This window comes from Notamacropus eugenii, chromosome 2, assembly GCF_028372415.1.
Source record: "Notamacropus eugenii isolate mMacEug1 chromosome 2, mMacEug1.pri_v2, whole genome shotgun sequence".
In the NCBI taxonomy this organism is placed as follows: Eukaryota; Metazoa; Chordata; class Mammalia; order Diprotodontia; family Macropodidae; genus Notamacropus; species Notamacropus eugenii.
Genome location: NC_092873.1, coordinates 378126615 through 378141915, shown reverse-complemented (window position 1 = coordinate 378141915; position 15301 = coordinate 378126615). Strand labels below are relative to the sequence as shown.

The 15301-nt window shown below is 43.1% G+C and overlaps 3 protein-coding genes across 32 annotated transcripts in view; 2 read left to right on the top strand and 1 right to left on the bottom strand.

Moving 5' to 3' along the window:
• Window positions 1-7350, bottom strand: part of UBAP2L (ubiquitin associated protein 2 like) — a 44035-nt gene extending 36685 nt beyond the window's left edge. For 10 of the 23 annotated variants that reach the window (XM_072647077.1, XM_072647083.1, XM_072647079.1 and 7 more), the window contains exons 1-4: window positions 7084-7291; window positions 2716-2845; window positions 1064-1141; window positions 20-130 (exon numbers count right to left, since the gene is read on the bottom strand). In XM_072647077.1, coding sequence (XP_072503178.1) covers window positions 20-130; window positions 1064-1141; window positions 2716-2805 — 279 coding nt within the window. In that variant the 5' untranslated portion in view covers window positions 2806-2845; window positions 7084-7291. Of the gene's footprint in view, window positions 1-19; window positions 131-1063; window positions 1142-2715; window positions 2846-3386; window positions 3587-6638; window positions 6662-7018 lie in introns of those variants that run through there. The other 13 variants (XM_072647087.1, XM_072647089.1, XM_072647088.1 and 10 more) reach the window with 5 other exon arrangements.
• On the top strand, window positions 7225-15006 carry C2H1orf43 (chromosome 2 C1orf43 homolog). 8 transcript variants are annotated; one of them, XM_072647101.1, is made up of 8 exons: window positions 7292-7715; window positions 7935-8036; window positions 8439-8556; window positions 8755-8808; window positions 10014-10180; window positions 10284-10342; window positions 13488-13528; window positions 14720-15006. In XM_072647101.1, exons 1-7 carry the CDS (start codon window positions 7650-7652, stop codon window positions 13501-13503), a joined length of 582 nt encoding a protein of 193 aa, XP_072503202.1. In that variant the 5' UTR covers window positions 7292-7649; the 3' UTR covers window positions 13504-13528; window positions 14720-15006. The 8 variants fall into 8 exon arrangements, with proteins under 8 accessions (XP_072503203.1, XP_072503198.1, XP_072503204.1 ...); XM_072647098.1 differs by having other exon boundaries at window positions 7392-7715; window positions 8755-8823; XM_072647102.1 differs by lacking the exons at window positions 13488-13528; window positions 14720-15006 and adding an exon at window positions 11822-12708 and having other exon boundaries at window positions 7225-7715; window positions 10284-10348.
• On the top strand, window positions 12840-15006 carry CFAP141 (cilia and flagella associated protein 141). The gene is made up of 4 exons (XM_072647104.1): window positions 12840-13165; window positions 13488-13528; window positions 13981-14110; window positions 14720-15006. Exons 1-4 carry the CDS (start codon window positions 13088-13090, stop codon window positions 14819-14821), a joined length of 351 nt encoding a protein of 116 aa, XP_072503205.1. The 5' UTR covers window positions 12840-13087; the 3' UTR covers window positions 14822-15006.
• Window positions 15007-15301: the final 295 nt, after the last annotated feature.

Genomic DNA, 15301 nt, shown 5'->3' with positions numbered 1-15301 from the left:
TATAAACTAAGCACCCTACCGTATCCGGGTTCCCCTCCAGCAGCACATTGATAGCTCTATTGACATCTCCATTGCAGTCATGTAAAGCAATCACACATTCATCCTGGTTCTTGCCTGTGATATCAATCAGCTGCAAAGAGAAAGACTAAAATCACCATGAGCCAGTTTGTATCTCTCACAAAAAGAAAATTGCGGGGCAGGAGGAGAGGAATCAAGACAGAAGAGAGATGAAACCAAGAAAACAAGCACCTTAAAAGGCAAACTAAGTGGATTTTGATGTTCTATATCCAAAAGCAAAATATCATCAATCCTAGGTTGGCTACTAGGATTGTAGATAGGAGTTTATCTATACTAGCTCAAAACTAACTCAGTATCAAATAGAGAATAAATCCTCAACACACATTTTTACTGAAGGACAGAATATGACAGAGCTCACCCAATCTGGCACTTTAGGGCATCATCATCATCATAGCCAGTACTTACATGGTACTTTAAGGTTGCAAAGCACTTCACAAATATTATTTTATCCTCACAAAAATTCATGGAAGTAGTTATTATTCAGCAGAGACAGGTTAAGTGGTCTGTCCAGGGTCACACAGCTAGTTAAGAATGAGACCACATCTTTGAACTGCAATCTTCCTGATTCCAGGTCTGGTGCACTATACAATGTGCCACCTACTGCCCCATTTAAATGTACTATATATCTGTACATGCAAAAATCTAAGAGGTACCACAACAGTTCGGAAGTTGATATGGAAAATACATCACCATTTATTCAACAATTAATTCGAAGTTAAAGGTCAGACCTCTCAGAACAATATACCTGCCTCAAGGAGTAAGAAAAAAATTCTGACTAGGGGAAAAACTTGTTTCTTAGTCTAGGTCAGTGACATTTCAGACTATAAACAGGTATAAATGACATAATCCTTCCAATGACCCTGGAAGAATCAGCATCTTGAGTAATGTGAGGGGGTGGCAGCCACGTATGGTTACTTGATACCAACACTCCCAACCATTACTTTTCCCTCAAAAAAAAAAAATCACAATAAATTGGTATACTCACTTGCTTCACCTTCTCCTCAAAGTCAGCATCATTGTGGTCCGATATCATCTGTGCAAGTCTAATCTGTTCTGCAGTAGCCTATGAGTTGAGAGGGAAATCAGCAAAGTATGGTCAAGGAGAGTACAGTGAAAAGCAGTGAGGACAGTGCCTGTGCAAAGTAATTTCAAATCTCTTTCCTTTTCCTTTCCAAATTACTTTTCCCCTTACAAATGACAGGGTACCAAGGGCTCTAACACCACCTGACAGTGCTTTATACTTTACATATTTTCACAATTTTCATATATACATTTCATATGTTATTTCATTTGATTCTCATAACAACCCTCTGAGGTAAACAGGGCAGGTATTATCCCCATTTTATATACAAGCAAACTGGCTCAGAAATGTTAAATGGTTGGCCCAGAAACGTAAAAAAAGTAGTAGGATTAAAATTTAGCACTGAAGTCCAAGTCTTCTGACTTCTAGTGCTCCTCCTGCTCATGCTGATATTGAAGTAGCACAGTGAACATTGAACAGAGGACTTAAAGAGGGAGAAGGAAGTTACTTATGTTTAGCAGAGTTTTCTCCTTAGGAGCAAGTTTCTAAAAATGCTACCCTCTAAAGCAGCTTGGCCACAATTCTAAATGTATGCTCAACTGTAACTTTTAGTAGAAAAGAGCATCCAATTTCCAAGGTTGCCTTTTTGCTTCTAAGGCTGAGAATATATTAAGAACAGTAGGTATGGCCTAAGGCTGGAAATAGTCTTCCTACTGAACCATCATTACAAGAATATAAGGTGCTTAGAACTATAATGACTTGCTTGGCTACAAACTCAATGGACATCCAGACTCCTCTTTGCTGGGAACAATCTTGAGAACAGTTGTGCAAAGAAAAAGTAAAGGAAACTCTCTGAGCAAAAGTTCCTCTCCAACCAAATAATGAAATATAATTCATTTACTCACACTAATAACCAAATATGAATTATTTCCTCACAAAAAGGACTAATCAATAACCAACTGACTACTGAAAATAGATATATCTAAACCAACCTTCAAAAAAACCTGCAAAGTTTGGTTCCCAGATGGTTAATTTCCCCTTTTAAATCTGTAATTGAACAAACAATACTCAAGGGTCTTACTGAATGATTTTTTGGGGAAAAAAAAAAAAAAGAACCCCAGGGAAGAGGCCAAGTCCCTATGTAAAGGGAAAACCATATAAACCTTCCAAAGGCCCCAAAAGAACAAGACAAAAGGGAAAGAAAAGATCAGACCCAGAAGCAGGGAAATGGCTAGACATGTATGGCCTAAAGAGTGGAGTCACAGTGGAAAATCTAAGAAATTAGGAAGATACTATACCAGAGGCCCAGAAAAGAAAAAGAAGTGCTATCACCAAATTGCAGCCATAGGGAGTCTCAAAAATAAAAGTCACATAATCCCTTTTCTCAAAGCCTCACACAGAAACATTAAACAGCAAAAGAAAAAAAAGGCAGCTTTTTGAAATAACAGCACATAGTAACAAAGAAAGCATCCAGGAGAATAAGAGAACCAAGGTCTAATCTTGAAAAACAGAATACAGAAAGAAAAGTCAAAGCATAGAATAAAGCTGTGCTGGATGTAAAGCTTTACCATCCATTTGGAATTGCCCATACTTCACTTTCCCTCAAATTTCTTTACCTGTGGCCTCTGCTTGTGCTGTGTCTGGTTCTGTGTCTGTGTCTGCTCCCAGTTTCCCCGGGCTCGGTTAGTGCCCACTGATGTCATCATTTACAGTATATACAAATAACAGTATTTACAAGGTAGAATGCTGAAAAATTTAAAAAAAAATTTCTTATTAGAGATCAAATGTGGTCAAAATATATTCATCACTGTCCTCACTCCCTTAAAACAAAGCACAACCTTTTTTTTTATCATTCTTCTCTAGACACAGCAAACAAAGAGAATGTATCTGCTTTTAGGGAAAAATCATATAGAGAATGATAAACTTCTTAAAGGACCATGGCTTTTAACCCATTTTGTAAAGCACAGTGTATTATATTTATTATTTGCTTGATGATGGGCAGCCATGTAAAAAGTACAAAAAAGTTACCAGATCATACCAGTTCCACTAGTCGTTGGCAAATAGGGCTGTCTGTAAGTCTATGATGCCTGCTAATTAAAACATACACATTCTCTCTCTTCCTCCCTCCGTCTGACTCAAAACCCCTTCAAACAGAGAAGTCTGCTCAAGTACCTTCACACTACAGAATTATCAAAAGGTAGAGGGGTGGTCTATGAAGGGGATCACTAACTCACAGTAAGAAAGTCAGTTCAAAGTACTCCTACCTAAAGAAATACATAATCTCTACCTCTGAAATCCAGGCTGTCTCTCCAATACTCTCATGTCCTTTAAATTTTCATCTGTACACATGATGTGGAGGCTTTTTAGCTTTTTTTCTTTAAACTAGAGCCTTCCAAAAGAGACATAACTCCAATGACTTTGCCTGGAATCCCAGCTCCCCAGTAGCAATCCTTGTTCCTTGTCTTTGCAGAGGATCCTCCACCTAACCTGCTGGCCAACAAATCCCAAACTCTTAGGGCTCACAGCTGCCATTATCTTCCACAGCTCTTCTGAAGCAGAACATCCCAGAACTGCAGAATTAGCCAAAGCCCAAAGCACCCAACACAATGTCTTACTTGTAAGAAGAAGCACTGTAAAGTCATCTCATGACTGCACTGATAGGAGTTACAGAACAGCATATGGGAAGTTCCCCCTAATCTGAATAAAGACTTAAACTAACTACTCTAACAAGAAACAGTACAACTAGAGTACCACTCATGACTCCAGCTTGTAATGCAACCTCAGCTCCTGTTTTTAGTTTAAAAAACAAAAACAAAACCTAAACCTTTCTCTTGCCAGTGGCAGGCAAAAGGAGAGGAGGGTATTTTGCCAACACTTTATTCTCTTTCAAAGGTGCTCACTTTTCTAATAAGTTTGGAAAAGTCTGACCCATATAATTTCTGGCTAATGGAAATTTACATTAGTCAATTCCAGACTCCTTGTAATTGATACAATATGGCCACAAATAGGATACTGAATTTGGTAAGGAGGTTCTGATATTTCACCTCTTTCATTTTCTTGGATGGTCCACAGAAAGATACTTCTCTTGAATTGCTAATAAAAACAATTTATTTGGGACAAGTTCTTTACAAATTTGTGACACTATTGTTACATACATCCTTGTTTATTACAATGTCATTAAAAGTTTCATTTTCTTCCATTTCCAAAAAACTAGTTAAGCCTTTAGGGAACATTTTAAGGGAGAGTAAGACACCAATTTAACAACAACAAAAAAAAAAAAAACATACAAATATGTCAAGGGAGTACAGGCTGTATGCTACACAGTAGTCTATCTCTCTAGGTTGGCATCACAGTCAAGTTTTAACATTTCATCTACAAAAATACAAACATCATTTAACTAACCACGACTGCATCCAAACTAGCAGTGGAAATAAAGCAATGTCAAGGCAAGAACAAAAGTGTTCATATTGGTTGTATTTTAAAATTTAATAGTCTAGGGTTTCTAATTTAATATGAGTTGGCACTTCCCACCTCAACCTACAATTTCTAAATGTTGACTTCCTTCCACCACACATTTGATTTCAATTTGAAAGGATGAGTTATGAGACCATATGCTAGCTACACAATTATATTGAATAGCTACAGCTATTTGCACAATTGTCTGAACTTAATGCTGTTTGGAACACTTAATGGAAAAACACTACTTGATCTAGGTATCATTTAAGACATTCTTTTGATCATTAGTGACTGAATTCCCTTATCTCTTTTACAAATGCTTGGTAAAATGTGATTGAGACAACTTTCAGCAGGAAGCAAATGATCTAAAGGATAATTTGGAACAGACTTGGTACCTTCTAGTAGTGGGCAGGCAAACACATCCACAGTTGGCAGGGAACAAGAGTCCTGTCTTACATACTACTTTCCTTAAAGTATAAGGATGTGCTGATGGGTAGGTAAGACAAGTCTCCAATCAATTACTAAAGCTTAAAGGAACAGCATGATAGTAGGCAGAGTGCAGTTTTCAAATGAGCTATCAGACTTTCTTCGGAAAGACCAACAACTTAAAAAACAACCATTGAGAGATTTAAAAAAATGTTTTACTGAAATCAGTAGATCAACAAGCATTTATTGGCACACCTATGTGTTCAGTACCATGGGGCATACAAAAGTAGAATGAGACATGGTCCCTGCCCTCAAGCTTACAATCTAATTGGAAATACAAAATGCAATTAGAAAATCAGTACTATGAGAGGACTAAGCTAAGTGCAACAATTCAGAGAAGACCACACAAGAGCCTGGCAGATACATCTTTTTGCTTCTAATGTCAACTGTAATTCATCAACAGCTTTAGTAAGCTAGCTAGTTACCTGGCTCTGTGTTCTCCCCATATCCAATCCCACTCTGACAAGACAAAATATCTCCCTGTAAAGGTATGCTTGGTACACCTTTAAAAACACAGAACTTGTTTTTATAACCTTTTTACTAGTCCACAAAACCCAATTAATTAGAAATAGAACTCCTGTCCATTGTGGAAGCAAACAAGACCACTGAAAGGCTTGGGTCATTTAAAATCAGGCACCTAAACTATTCAGCATGCTAACTATTAGGATGCCAAATATTTTAATTCTGTAGTAATGAAGAGTGTCAATCTGGGCTGAGTATGTCTCAGCACAAGCACATCACGTTTCCCAAGCCCATATAGGAGGGAAAAAGGACCCACTAGCATTATGAGACTAATAATCTAGGATATGCTAAGGCAGAAAACTGCTTGTTACAGTAGTCTTTATCCTTTCCTTAACATCTCACCAAAGAGGAGACTGTTTCAGGCAAATTGGTTATGGCATCAATTTAAGAAGGCAATCTAGGTACTCTCCACAAGGTGAAAGAATTCGATATATCTGTGCCCCATTATGGGAAATGCTTTGCACACAGTACGAACTAATGAACAGTTCTTGAACTCAATTGGGAACACAGTGATAAAGACAGTCGGTGCTCCAGTGCAATATACCCAAGGGACTTGGAGCAGTGAGGTCAAGCTCCCCCACATGCTTTTGATTGTTCAAAGTACCCAAGGCTCCACTGGGCAAAGAGATGAAAGATATTAATTAAAATGCCTTGAACAATCCAGAAGAGGAGACAAAGTAAGAACAACTAGAGCAGTTGACAAAGGGGCTAGGAGTGAAGAGGAAAACAGGGCGGAGGGCCGACGAGTGGAGATTCAGTCCCAGAGATACACTGGGAGCCGGCAGGACCGATCGCCCACCTCTCCCCAAAAGATTAATTCTTTGCACTCAAATTTAATAGCCCAAAAGGAAATAAAGTACGGGGCGTGGGCAACTTCGTCCCACCGCTCCCCTGATCTCTCCTTGCTCAAACCCAGGCCGAGTCCTAGCTCGGGTGAGGGGAGGCCCCGAGGAGGTCCTGAGGCTGGAGGGAGAGAATGCCGCGGCCTCCCCCCCACCTCCCCCGCCCCATCCCCCCCACCCCGACCTTCTCCTCAGACGCAGGGTTATAAAAAGGGAGGAAGGGGAAGCCCTACCTCAGGCCCGGCCCAGACCGCGCTCGCTCCCTCGCGCTCTCTCCACCCCCCAGGCCCGAGCCGCATGGCCCCCCCCCCGGTCACCCTGCGCCCCGCCCGGCCACGCTCCCAAATCTAGGCCCCGGCTCCGGCGCGGCCCAGTAGGCCGCAAGCCCGACCATAAACAAAACCCCGGCGGCTGGCCCACAGTGGCGGGGGTGGGGGAGGTGGGCGAGCCTGGGGCCCGCGCGACTGGAAGAGGGGGGCACAGCGCGCGGAGGGGGGAGGGGAAGCCCGCACCGCGCGAGGTGGGGGGGGCGGCTGCTGGGAGAAGGGGCCACGGCGGGAGGAGAGAAAGGGTGAAGGGGGAATCGCGGATTTAAAGGGGCCGCGGACAATACCCGGCCCCGCCGCGCTGCCGCTACCGCCGCCGCCGCCGCCGCCGCCGCCGCGCTCCCAACTTTACCTCAGTCTCCTCCACACTGACACCCCGGGCCGCGCCGCCCCTGTCACGTGATATAGACTCCCTCTTCTCTCTCCACCCCCCCCTCTTTTTCCTCTCGAGCTCGCTCTCGCGCCTTTCCCCTCCCACTCTCCTTCCTTCCTCCCTCAGCACGTGACACGCAAAGAGGCGCGCGCCCGTCGTCCTGCCACGAGCCACCTTCTCCGGATCCGTGAGTCGGCCTCCTCCGGTCACGTGACCTACCCACGACCTCCCTTTCCTCCCTGCAGCGGAGTCCCGCCTTCCTCGCACGCGCTTTCTCCTTCCACCTTGCCGGTGTCACGTGCCAAGTGAGAGGAGGAACTCGTCACGCTTCTCTCCTCCCTCTTTCCCTTCCCCTCCTCAGGGCCAACCCCGCCCCCCACCACCGCCATCACCCCCCGCCCAGGTTCCCCGCTCTCCCCTGGCCGCCATGTTTTCCTCCAGGGCCTGGCTTTGGCTTCCCCCATAAGGAAATGGCCGAGCAGCACCAAGGAGCGCTAGGGCCGTCGCTGCTACGGAGCCCGAGCTAACGAAGCTGGAAGGAGGCCATGGCGTCCAGCAGTAACTGGTTGTCCGGGGTGAACGTCGTGCTGGTTATGGCCTACGGGAGTTTGGTGAGTTGACAACCCCCTACCCGCGGGGACTAGCCCCGAGGCCAGCCATCCACGCCCACCCCCGGCTCCCCTCGTGCCGGCGCCCCCAGTCAGCTGACCCCCCCCGGGAGGGTCGAAGCCTGCTTTCCTGGACGCCCGGATTGGGGGCGCCGCCCCGGGGCCCCGCGGGGTCTCCAAGAGCCCCTCTCCAGCCGGCTCCTTGCCCGTCTTTCCCGCCAGGTGTTTGTGCTGCTGTTCATTTTTGTGAAGAGGCAGATCATGCGTTTTGCTATGAAGTCTCGAAGAGGCCCCCACGTCCCTGTGGGGCACAACGCCCCCAAGGTGGGTTCCAGAAACTATCGAAATTCGTGATCAGTAGCTTTATTTAAGTGGTAGGATGGGATTTTCTCCGTCTCTGGGATGTATCTTTCAGTTTAGTTATGGGCTGTTCACATCCTTTAATTAGTTGTTTCGCTGTCAGTTGGTGTCCTCTGATTCTTCCCCCTTTGATTCATTGCCTGAATGCTAGTGCCGAGGGATTCTGGAGGGTTTGGATCTCTGGGGCCCACTTCCTCCCACATCCCAGGAGTCAAGGGATTTTTATTTGCTTCCTGTACCTGACCCAGTTGTTTATGCCCTTACTCAGAGGTTGCAGCATTTCCACGTTGGTGCAAGGTAGAGAATAAGCTAAACCATGAAATACATATTCCAAGATGATAGCTCTTCTCTTCTTTACGAGAGCAGGATCTGAAGGAAGAGATTGACATCCGACTCTCCAAGGTCCAGGATGTAAAGTATGAACCCCAGCTTCTTGAAGAAGATGATGCCAGACTTCTGCAGCTGGAGACACCAGGAAATCAACGTATGGGGCGAGTTTTCCACCTTGGGGATGGGTAAATTTGGAAAGCAAAGGGCTCAGAGTTTGTTTTCTGGGAGTTGAGAGAGAGATGCTGGGAAACCATAATTTTAGTTATTTCTGTATAGGTAATCTGGGAAAGCACACTTCATAGTGAAAGAATGGTGGGAGTGGTATTACTGATTCAAGCCATTATCCTTACAGATTGCTACAACTACCTGTACAGGATGAAAGCACTGGATGCCATTCGTGCCTCTGGTAAGGGTCAGTCAGGTATGGGAAGGTCTCTTCAGGAATTCGGATTCTCCAGATAGAGAAAAAACTTAAGACCCATATCATGGGGATAAGAATAAATTCAGTCTCTACTTACTTGTGTATACCTGTGTTAGTAACTTACTTGAATCTAGAGAATCTGTTTCCTCCTGTTGAGAAACTGAGTTGATAAGGAAATGATTTCTCCTTAGAGATACTTTGCCAATGATTCTCTTGCTTTTGGATGGAAAGGATTGAAGCAGGGAAACAGCTGAATTCTTAAAAGGCAGGAAAACTCTGCTATTTCAGCTCGGATTAGGAAAGCGGTAGCTAGGTGGCCCAATGGATAGAGTGCTGGACATGGAATCAAGAAAACCGGAGTTCAAATCCATCCTCAAACACTTACTGTAAACCTGAGCAAGTAACTTCATCTCTTTCAACCTTAGTTTCCCCTGTAAAATGGGAATAATGATAGCACTTACTCTTTGGGCAGTTGTGAGGATCAAATGATATATTTGTAAACCTCTTTACAAAACTTAAAGAACTAAATAAACCCTAGATGTTAATATTGTTATTTTTCACTTGTACATTCTATTACTTTAAGGATTCATACAATGCTGTTGTTAGAAAAGGATAAACATAGAGTCTTAGCACTTATTTTACAGATAAGGAAACTTGGACTTAGAAACATAAAGTGACTTTACAAAGGTCATAGGCTAGCTAGTGAGTGGTGAAACCTGGGTCTCTTGACTCTTAGTCTCCCTCTCATCCATCATCTTAGCTGCCTTCTTTGAAAGTAGAAGCACATGGTACCTAGGAAAAGCATCCCTCAGGATGGGCAATCCCAGCCTGGGACTATCCAAGAAAAGTGATCAAAGGAAAGCTAAGAGGAGAAATGTTTGCAGAGGAAGTTACTGTCTTAGAGTTCAGAAGTAGACAATGGGGGGGGTGACAAAGAAAGAACAGATCCTCCAAAGCTTTGGGTTTTAGGCCCCAACTTGAATTCTGTCTTCCCTGAGACTAAATCCTGCATTCCCCTCGTCTAATCAAGCTGAAAGGTGTTCAGAAGAGCAGGTATAGGAAAATAGATGGGGCCAAAGCTGTAGCAGATTTATCCATATATATCCATTTAAAAAAAAATACAAGTAATTAGAAAGGTATTCCTTGACAGGAAATGCATGAAAATAATACTAATGTTCCTGCCTCTTCAGAGATCCCATTCCATTCAGAAGGCCGGCATCCTTGTTCCCTGATGGGCAAGAACTTCCGCTCCTATCTGCTGGAGCTTCGAAACACAAGTACCCCCTTCAAGGGTGTCCGAAAAGCTCTCATTGATACCCTGCTAGATGGCTATGAGACAGCTCGATATGGAACTGGTGTAAGTTAGTTGATCTTTTTGCTGCTTGTGGATTTTTTTTATTTCATTTGGAAAGGGTAGAGAATGGAGCTTAAAAGATCCTCACCCTCTTTTTTCTCCTCAGGTCTTTGGTCAGACTGAATATCTACACTATCAGGAAGCACTGAGTGAACTGGCTGCCGCGTGAGTGTGGGTAAAACATGTCAAAGTGGGGCTGGTTATGGGTTCCTCTTTTTTTTGTTTGTTTTTTTCTTCTAGTATATGTTAAAGGACTCAACAGTACTGGACTGACACTAGGGTGGGACCATCACCGGAAAATAAAGCAGGCAACTCAGAGTTGTGTTTTTATATACAGCTTACATTTTAATGTGTTTTTACTTACAACTTAGAACTGGAATGCATCTTAGTAATCATATGATCTAACCCCTTCATTTGACAGATAAGGAATTCATTGTGTTAGACTTGGGCAAGCATTCAAATGAGAGATTCTGGGTGGTAAGGGTAAACTTTTCTCAGATTTTTAATTAGCATTGATAATGTAGAGTTAACTATATAGAGAAATACATTCTGTTTCATTCTGTCTCAAGATTTAATTTAGGTCTTTCTTAAAGGACCGAAAGGGGTTGTGTGTCTCCTACCTTCTCCCTTTTTGCTTCTTGAATTGTTTTGTTCTTTAAAAGCATATAAAAGAACACTTAGAGCTGTCACAAAAATAGCAGATCTGGTAGAAATCAAGCAGCAAGTCTTAGTCAGCAAAACTATAAAATTCATTCTCTTAAGCCTATTGTTTATAGTTTTCTTTTATATTCTAAACTATCTCGCAAAAGGATTCTCGAATGTGTTTGCTGCAGGCACACATTATTAGTGTAAAGAGAACTGGATTTGGATTCAGTAGTATATGGATTTGTTATATATATGTTAACTTGGACAAACCACTTTTTCATGGGCCTCATCTGTAAAATGAAGGGGATGGTTAAGAATCTAGATGACCTAAAGATATCTGTTGTGGCCTTCAGTGCAGAAATATCAAGTGCCTACTGTGTGCGAGACATTTTTAAATACTAGAAAGGCAATACAAAGATGAAAGTGGAACAGTACCCCCAGAAAGCTTACATTCCAAAGGAAAGGGCATTTACATACAGACTATGGACAAAGAGTAGGAGAGGTTGGGGAAGGAGGGAGCTGGTAGCTTGGAGGCATCTAGAAAATCTTCACATAGAAAGGTGGTGATACTTGAGCTGAGTTTTCAAAAAAAAAAAAAAATTCCAAGAGGAGGAGGGAGGGAGAGCGTTCTACCCTTAGAAACAACTAACACAACACAGACTTGGGATATGAAGTGTAATTGAGGAACCACAAGTCAAGTCCGAATGGACCATAGAGTGAATGGAGGGGGGAGAGGAATGTGGAAAGGTAGAAACCTTGAGACCTTATATAGATTTAAAGGGAAAGGGAGTGATTGGTTCTAAGCTTTATGTAAAAAGAAACAAAAATCTGGCAGGAGCATATTAGAAAAAGATGCTCTTAAAATCAGGTTGAATTTTAGCAAATGGTATATGTATATGGTGGCACAGACCATTGGTTCATATTGAGAGTCAGTGACCCCTGACCTGTGGTCTCTCTCTTTTCTTATATTGCTCATAATTTATTCTCTGGATGCTTCAGTGTCAAAGCCCGTGGGGGGAGCTCCCAGCGGCAGCACCAGTCGGCAGCTAAGGATCTAACACAGTCGCCTGAAGTTTCCTCCCCAACAACTATCCAGGTCACCTATCTGCCCTCCAGCCAGAAGAGTAAAAGAGCCAAGCACTTCCTAGAGCTGAAGAGTTTTAAGGATAACTACAACACACTAGAGAGCACCCTCTGACTGAATTTGGGGATAATCATAGCCAACATGGCTCCAGTAGGAGAATCCACTCTCATTACCCAGGGATTTTTCCAGGGCAGGAGACACAACAGCACTGGACAGCATTGATATCATTATGCTCAGAATTCTTGAAACGTGTGTCTGGAAATCCTTCCTTAGCTTATTCCTCTGGTCTGTTGTAGAACTAAAGTTCTATGAAGCACTCTTTCCCTCTCCAATAGCTTTTTTACAGAGCTGCATCCACATATTTTTCCTCTGCCCTTGTCACTTCCTCCTTACCCCAACCTGTTTTTGATCATGGTTATTTTTTGCCCTCTCCCAAAGTCAGTTTCATCCTAAATAGGTTAGTGGGAGTGGGGGAGGTGGCATTTATGATGTTAGAAATGGAAACCACAAAGCCTCTATCTTTCCCAATTGGATGGGGACTCTTGCCCACAGACATATCATTTAAAGTTGTCGAGTGAGAAGGGCAGAAGGGAATTAGTGTGTTGTACTTAAACCAAGCTCTGTTGAGATTTGTGTTGTGTTTAGTGCCCTGCCTTGCCCTTCTCTTCACATATTATAGGTCAGGACATAATTGAGGGGAACTGTCAGTGATATAGGCACTAATTCCATATGCCCCCTATAAGTCACTGTACTGGTCTCACTTTATAAACTGGTTATTTAATAAAAACAGCTGTAAAACTAAGTATATTATAACTGTTCTTTACTGATTTCTACTCCTGCTTAACTGGAGTAGATGGGGTGTGGGGAAGATGGTATGAGGGTGTGTGCACATACGCACACCTATGAGGGCATGATGGGCCTGATTCCCCTGAAATTATAAGCTATGGAGCTGCCTCTGTAGCCTAACGTGGGTCTTGGGTTTGGGCCAGTGGCCCTTGCTAAGTGATGGGGTGGGGATCACTATTAGAACGCTAAAGAACTTGGATTCCTTTTCAGGTCTCCCAGGCAACAAGCCAGGTGACCAATCAGAGAGTAGGCCTAGGGCATTATTGGAGACATGCCTGGTAACCAAGGTAATTGAGATCAGTGAGTGGACAAAACAGGAAGAGCAACAGTCAAGAATGTCTGTCCAACCTACTAAATCGGTGGCAAACCAGAGGGCATCCCTGCCCCTGGATGAGATTATAAAGATAGAAGAGGTATGACAGGGATTAAGCTTGATTGAAAGAACTTTTGATGGGGTTACCCAGATCAATTTCTCCAGTATGAACTTGGGGGATTACAAAAAAAAAAAAGTTTTGTAAAGTGCTTCCCCATCCCCAAAATAGGATGTTGCTTTTCATGTAAGTGCTGAAATAGTTTGAATGATGAATTGCTAGCCATTACCTGCCCTATTTCTGATGGAGTGGGTGGGTGGGAAAAGGATCCCCCAAGTTCCCCTTAAGTCAAGAATAACAAATAGGGTGCTAGGGTGAGGGGTATGGTAACTGGGCTGACCAGGTACATTCATTTTCCTTGCAGAGTTACAAGAGGATAGTAGCATTTGAGAAGGCTGTTGAGAGGTAATTTCCTGTGCCCTCCAACGCCCCACCCCCCAACTTCTACCTATCAGTATTGTCTTCTCTATGTTCTCCATTCTCAGGACTATGAGGTGGTTAGCCCAAAGGTTCAGAGAAAGGAAAGAAGTAGCTTTGCTTCATGTAACAAATGTAAATACATACCTGTGCACTAATGACACCCTGATTCTGTCCTCCCTCCTATTTCTGTCTCCCGCAATACCCTGAATGTAAATGGGGGTAGTCAGTAAGGGGGAACCTCTTGAGATCTCAGTCTGTGCCCAACAGTATAATAAACACTTAAGAGAGGTTCCAGAGATATATAAGGTAGACTGTATCTACCTATACTTGAGCTTACTTAAGTATTGAGGAAACATAAGACAAATTCTACATCACAAAGATGCCTAATGGAAGTCTTATCTTCCTAACTCAAATCCACATAAATCCTCCTGGGACAGTTGGAAAAATGCAGTAGTGTACTGCACATGGCAGGCAACAATGAGCGAGAGGAGGAACCCATATGCCATCCTGAGAATGCAAGACGTCATGGAACAGGAGATGGCATTGGCCAACAAGCAGCTGCTGACTGTGAGTGGGCCAAACCCGCTGTTATTCCCTTTGCCCACTAGGATTCCCAGTGCCATCCATAGCTCTACCCTGAACCACTTTGCTTTCTAGCAACTAACTGTGTTTAACATATCCTTATTTCATCAGAGCCTTTTCATTCTATATACCAGAGCTTTGTATTCAACAATTACGTCCTACCTGTGTTAGGTATTTTGCTATCAAAATGTATTAACAGCCCAAGATTCTACAGTGCCTAGTACAATGACTGGCACAGTAAATTCTTAATAGGTGTTTGTTGATTGCTTGATTCTCTGGCCTTTTTCCTTTAGTGCTTCTATAGCTCTCTAGACTCAATGTACTTCATTCAAATTGTCCTTATTTCTATTTCCCTTGTGTCCATTAACCTCTGCTGTACCATACTGGACTCACCCAGCTTGAGGAAATGTGTTGTACTCCATGTCCATATGCGTGAAGTGTATGCTACCTTCCATATTCTAAGCTATCTCCCATCCTCTATGTTCAAACTGAAAAAATAAAACCCAAGAGCTAGGGAACCAGCCAAGGTTAGAGGTGGTGGGTGGGTGCCAGAAGGCAAACTTCCACATTTTACTCTGTCCCTCCCTCTCCCAGGTTCGGCAGGCTGCCTTAAGTCAGCTATTTGAGAAGGAGCATCGACAGTACCAGCAGGAGCTAAATCAGATGGGCAAATCCTTGTATGTGGAGAGACTCTGAAGGCATCAGAGGCACTGTCCCTTTTTCTCTAACAGTTCATACTTCCAGGATCCCCAAGGCCTAGGATTTTTTCTCCAGGATAAGTCTGGATCAGGCTATTTTCCTAGAGCCAGATTGTCCATTTCTCATCTGTAACTTCTTATTTTTTGATAAAGATGATGCATTAAAATGCTAATGAGGCAAGAGTGACCTCTTGTGATCAATTCAGGGACTGTAATCCTGATGAATATCATTAGCTGTGTGGGAGGGGGGAGTTGTTTGATGCAAACTATGATTCTGGTTGTACATAGCTTAAAATGGCTCACTAGGCCAGCTGGCTCACTACTTTAACCTCAGCCCTTGAGGTCCACCCTTCTGATTTGTATAAAAACTTCTGTTTCCAACATCATCCAAACTCAGTGATTTGTCTTCTTCCTCTCTCCAAATTGCTACTATATTTCTCTTCCACAGACTTTTTATGTTTAAACACATTCCTTCAAT

Excerpts from the sequence above, each read along its gene's own strand:
- C2H1orf43 (XM_072647096.1), top strand. The coding sequence starts at position 7,650 with ATGGCGTCCAGCAGTAACTGGTTGTCCGGGGTGAACGTCGTGCTGGTT. Across the intron at positions 8,037-8,438 it reads TGGGGCACAACGCCCCCAAG|GATCTGAAGGAAGAGATTGA; the intron begins GTGGGTTCCAGA and ends TTACGAGAGCAG. Across the intron at positions 8,557-8,754 it reads GGAGACACCAGGAAATCAAC|ATTGCTACAACTACCTGTAC; the intron begins GTATGGGGCGAG and ends TTATCCTTACAG.
- CFAP141 (XM_072647104.1), top strand. The coding sequence starts at position 13,088 with ATGTCTGTCCAACCTACTAAATCGGTGGCAAACCAGAGGGCATCCCTG. Across the intron at positions 13,166-13,487 it reads AGATTATAAAGATAGAAGAG|AGTTACAAGAGGATAGTAGC; the intron begins GTATGACAGGGA and ends TTTTCCTTGCAG. Across the intron at positions 14,111-14,719 it reads CCAACAAGCAGCTGCTGACT|GTTCGGCAGGCTGCCTTAAG; the intron begins GTGAGTGGGCCA and ends TCCCTCTCCCAG.